The following is a 4440-nucleotide window of genomic DNA, read 5'->3' as shown; positions in this document are numbered from 1 at the left end:
CATTTAGCCAGGTAACAACGCTTAAGTGTTAATTTAAACATCAAATTATTTTCGATGATTTAAACGAACCTCAACTTGTAGTACTCAAGTCGAATCAGTTGTTATACATGAAATTGTAAACAAGGAAGTTAAGGGTTTGGCAGTATTTCATTGCGAACAGCTTGCCGTCCGGCGTCGGGTCAGAGAAGGCGATTTCGTCGGTGCTCAGGTAGCAGCCGTACATGAAGGTGCTCCTGAAAGAGAGAGCGGAGCTATCGGCGCGCCGCAACCAGCCGGCTGCTTCACCCCACTCCCAAAACACACCACAGGGGAGTCCCCCCCCCGTCCCCCCCCAGCCCTCCTCTGCAGGGAGCTGTTATTTCTTCTGTCGCTTTGCTTTCAAAGCGGAGAAGAGAGCTGTGAGATGCCAGTTTGCCCTCTTGGATTCTGGCGTAATCGGGAACCAGGAGGCATTTTAAAATTAGCGGGAAGGATAACGTAAGACCGAATACAGGCACAAACCCCCCAAACACAGTTTTAGGTGGAAACCCGGAGGTTTCCGTTAAATATCTCGGAGCAGTTCCTGAGTGAAGTCCACCACGGCAGTGCCAGGACTCTCGTGGGCACCCGCAGGTGGCCCAGGTCCAGCTGGCTCACGCAGCCAGCGGGTTTGGGAGGCACCACGGAGGTAGCACATCGAACGCGAACCACAGGGGGAAGCGGAGACCCAACACTGGCTGATGAGTTTTCGTAACGCTGAGCCCCAGCTACAATCGCGTACGATTATAAATACATAAACATATATACGTATGCACTCATACACTTCATAGGTCTGTATTTGATACACATGTAGTGAGCAGATACGACGCAAAGAAGATACGCGCTACTACGGGCTCACGGACTACCACGCTCCCCCCCAAGGCAGTCCATACTAACTGACGAGGGGAAGTTTTTAAGTCTTCCTCCCAGTTTGGGAGCTCAGAATTTCCTGCCTGGAACAACTCAAGTGTTTGGGCCCATCAACTTGTCCAGTAAAAAAAAAAAAAAAAGGTATTTTTTCCCCCGACAAGCACAGTTTCTCTTGGGAAATCCAGTCCCCGTAGCTCCGTGTTGCAGTTACACCCAGCAGTTAACAGCTTGGCCCACGCTTGCGTCAGACTTTAAATCATAGAATCATTAAGGTTGGAAAAGACCTCTGAGGTCATCGAGTCCAACTGTCGACCCAACACCCCCATGCCCACTAAACCATGTCCCTAAGCGCCTCATCTACCCGTCTTTTAAATACTTCCAGGGATGGTGACTCAACCACTTCCCCGGGCAGCCTGGTCCAAGGTTTAACCACTATAATTTAATATTTACTTAAATGTTACTTAAATATTAGATATACACAGAATATCTGTCCACTTGATATCCTTCCACTACGAAGTGGGGATTTCAGACTTGCTTAATGATGCAAATTTATCTCCGTCCGTAAGCTCCTTCTAAACACTTTTCGCTGCAATCATCGTTTTTCCTCCCCAAGGACAAACCCCAGCTGGGATCCCGGCTCCCCGCTGCCGCCTACCTGACCACGTCCACCATGCGACGGGCGATGCCCTTCCTGCGCCTCGGGCCGAACACCCAGATCCTGCTGACGCCGCAGACGGCGGGCTCCGGCTCGGTGAAGCAGCGCCAAGCCCGGTGGTGCTGCAGGGCGTCCTGGCCGGGGGACGGCGCCGTGCCGTGCCCGGCTCAGACAGCACGCGGAAAGCCTGCAGGGACGAGCAGAGGCATCAAACTGCTCCTTCCCGATGGGACGCAGAGCCACGGGCCTTCCCGTGCCTCCCAGCCTTGCCTCCTGCTGTCTCTTACGGGGCAGACCACCACAGAAACCAGCACCCAAACCAGGGTCCGGTGGAAGCTCGCTGCAGTGTCAGCCGTGCAAACTCAACTAACTCCTGCCAGCAGCACCTCACCCTGACAAAAGCACACTTCATTTCTTTTTTGTTGTTGTTGTTGGGTTTTTTTTTTTTGGGGGGGGGGGGGTTTTGTTTGTTTTTTTATTTCCTTAGTTTTATTCTCCCCGCTCCTGTGCTAAGCCAGGATTTCCGATACACAGGCTTACGCAAACAGCCCCCGTTACCAGCCTGCAATTTCACCCCCTCCCCATACAATTAGTTACACATACCTGCTTGATCGATTCAGCCACCAAGCACCCAACAATCATCTTCTCGTTGGACACAAACAAGTATATTTTAGTCTTGGCTGGGCAGCTTAAAGAAACTTGCTTAAATCCCAGTTCATTATCTACAATTTCTCGCACATCTTCTGCCTAAGAAAACAAAACCGGAGAGAGGTGTGTCAGGAACCAACACGCACATCCTTTGACTCTGGCATGAAACCTGCCCGAAAGGGGACTCATTCTCCAAAATAAGCCTATGCTTACACAAGACCGGGCTCTAACTGCGTAGAGAACATTAAAGAACAGGCTCTCACTCGTGTCTTCATCCCCCTACGCCTTTCGCAGAGCGCACCTGCCTCTCACCCCCGTCTTTGGGACAGAAAGGGTCGGGTTATGTTGGTCATTTAAGAACAAGAGCTTCAGCGCAGACAGCAGGGTTAGGATGTGTCAGGGCGGGTGTCCACAGCAACCCGGGTTGCTGCCACAACCCCACTCAGCTCTCCTGTTCGCCCCGTGCACTGGCAAGCGACGTATGATCACACACTGAGGTAGTTCTGGGAGCTGAGCCAGCAGAAAGCTCATCTACAACACAACCCCCAAAATAAACAAACACGTACCTTCTTGACGGCGTATTTTGGGTCATTTGGAAGAATCAATACAATTTTCCCATCCCAGAACTCTGCCACAACCCGTTCTTTCTTCCAACCCTGCCACAGAGGGGGGAAAAAAAAAGACAAAAAACCAAACAAACAACAAGTTAGCGGTCTAGCGAGAGAGGAAGTGATTCAGTGAAGACTGGCAGATGAAGCTGTAATCTGAACCACTTCAGCTTTCAGGAATAAAGTGAAGTCACATTCATCAAACTGATGAAGGCAGACATTTGCTGGAACTGCCTGACTTACACTTTAACCTCCCCTCTGGATGATAAAACATTTGCCTGCAGCTACCTCGACTCTGTACCTGGATATCGCGCACCATTTCCCCCCCCCGGCCCCATCTTCTTCAGCTGAGCTGCGAGCGCAGCCATCGCCTTACCACATATCTGAGTCCCTCGAGGAACCTCTCGTGGTGCTGGATGTGCTGGGCTTCATCCTCCGGGCTAGCGGCCGTGTAGATCATGCCGCACGACTTGCAAACCACGGCACCAAAATGCTTCTGACCGGCATCCTAGTGAGAAACAGAGACAGCTAAGCGCTCTGAAGCTGTTCAAAACCACGTTCATTTTAAGGAATGAGGTTGAGAGTGGTTCTGGTAACAATCATCAAAGATTCAAGTATTTGTTTTCATCTGAATTTGCGACGAGGAGGACAAGCTTTTGCTTATTCGCAGAATATTCGGAACTACACAGCAGAAATTATCCAGGGAACACAATGAATGCATTATTTGGAACGAGCCTTGAAACAGACCAGCAGCATCCTCACTGAGGAAACAACGTAAAAGAGCACCACAAAAAAAAACCCAAAGGAAAACTCTGTATAGTCTTTTCATCAGTTATCTAAAAATAACCTCATTTTTATCTCTGTCAAGACACAGGGAGGGGAAGAGAAGGACCTGAATGCCAGTTGTGCAAGCAAACAGCAGATTGCTCTCCGAGCACTGAGGGGAAGCGAAGCCTAGTTTGTTAAAGACTCATCTTATTTCCCTACTGCAGCGGCCGCTTTCCCTTCCCCACGTCCCAGTTCAGGCTTCCCCCCCCCCGTGTCACAGCACCCACAGTCTGTCCCTCGTGGGCCCAGCAGTTAAGACACCCAGCCGAGCCGGGCCAGGCAGGGTTGGAGCTCGTGGCTCGCCAGCCAGGCGCGTTCAGGGTAGCGATGGCTGCTGAGTAACGCGCTGCTGCTTTCCTCTCAGCGCAGGCGCTCATCCGGGTTTCTCCCTTCCACGAGGACCAGTTTACAAACCACTCAAAAATTTGTATCTGTGAGGTCTCAAAACTTTGACAGAAATCATCTGAACGACTCCAAAAGGTCCTAGAAAGGGCAGGTCAGCAGACAAGAATGATCACATAAGCCCTGTTCCCTCAGGAAACGGGCTTGAAAGAGTCTGCATGTCACCAAGCGAGAACAAATGGTTTACTAAAAAATTACTCATTGCTGAGGGCGTATTTTCTGGAAACGCGTACACGTGATGGCTACATGACACGCGAGCCTCAGTGAGGCCGTTTGGCCTCCTCCTGCTCCGAGATCAGTACTCCACACTGAAGGGCAACAGCAGGAAGGCAGACACGGAGCTACCGAGGAGGCACCCGCCCGTTAACAGAGCGAGCTCCGTTCGGGCTCAGCTCTCTGTCGCACATTCCT

General features: G+C 51.0%; 1 protein-coding gene across 1 annotated transcript in view; it reads right to left on the bottom strand.

The window, feature by feature from the left end:
* Nucleotides 1-94: 94 nt before the first annotated feature.
* Nucleotides 95-4440, bottom strand: part of ESCO2 (establishment of sister chromatid cohesion N-acetyltransferase 2) — a 15274-nt gene continuing 10928 nt past the window's right edge. The window contains 6 exon segments of the mRNA XM_009324979.1: nucleotides 95-233; nucleotides 1544-1704; nucleotides 1707-1730; nucleotides 2147-2290; nucleotides 2758-2847; nucleotides 3176-3307. Coding sequence (XP_009323254.1) covers nucleotides 95-233; nucleotides 1544-1704; nucleotides 1707-1730; nucleotides 2147-2290; nucleotides 2758-2847; nucleotides 3176-3307 — 690 coding nt within the window.

Source organism: Pygoscelis adeliae, unplaced genomic scaffold (assembly GCF_000699105.1).
Source record: "Pygoscelis adeliae isolate BGI_AS28 unplaced genomic scaffold, ASM69910v1 Scaffold666, whole genome shotgun sequence".
Lineage (NCBI taxonomy): Eukaryota > Metazoa > Chordata > Aves > Sphenisciformes > Spheniscidae > Pygoscelis > Pygoscelis adeliae.
The sequence above is the reverse complement of the archived record's forward strand: the minus strand, read 5'-3'. Positions and strand labels throughout refer to the sequence as shown.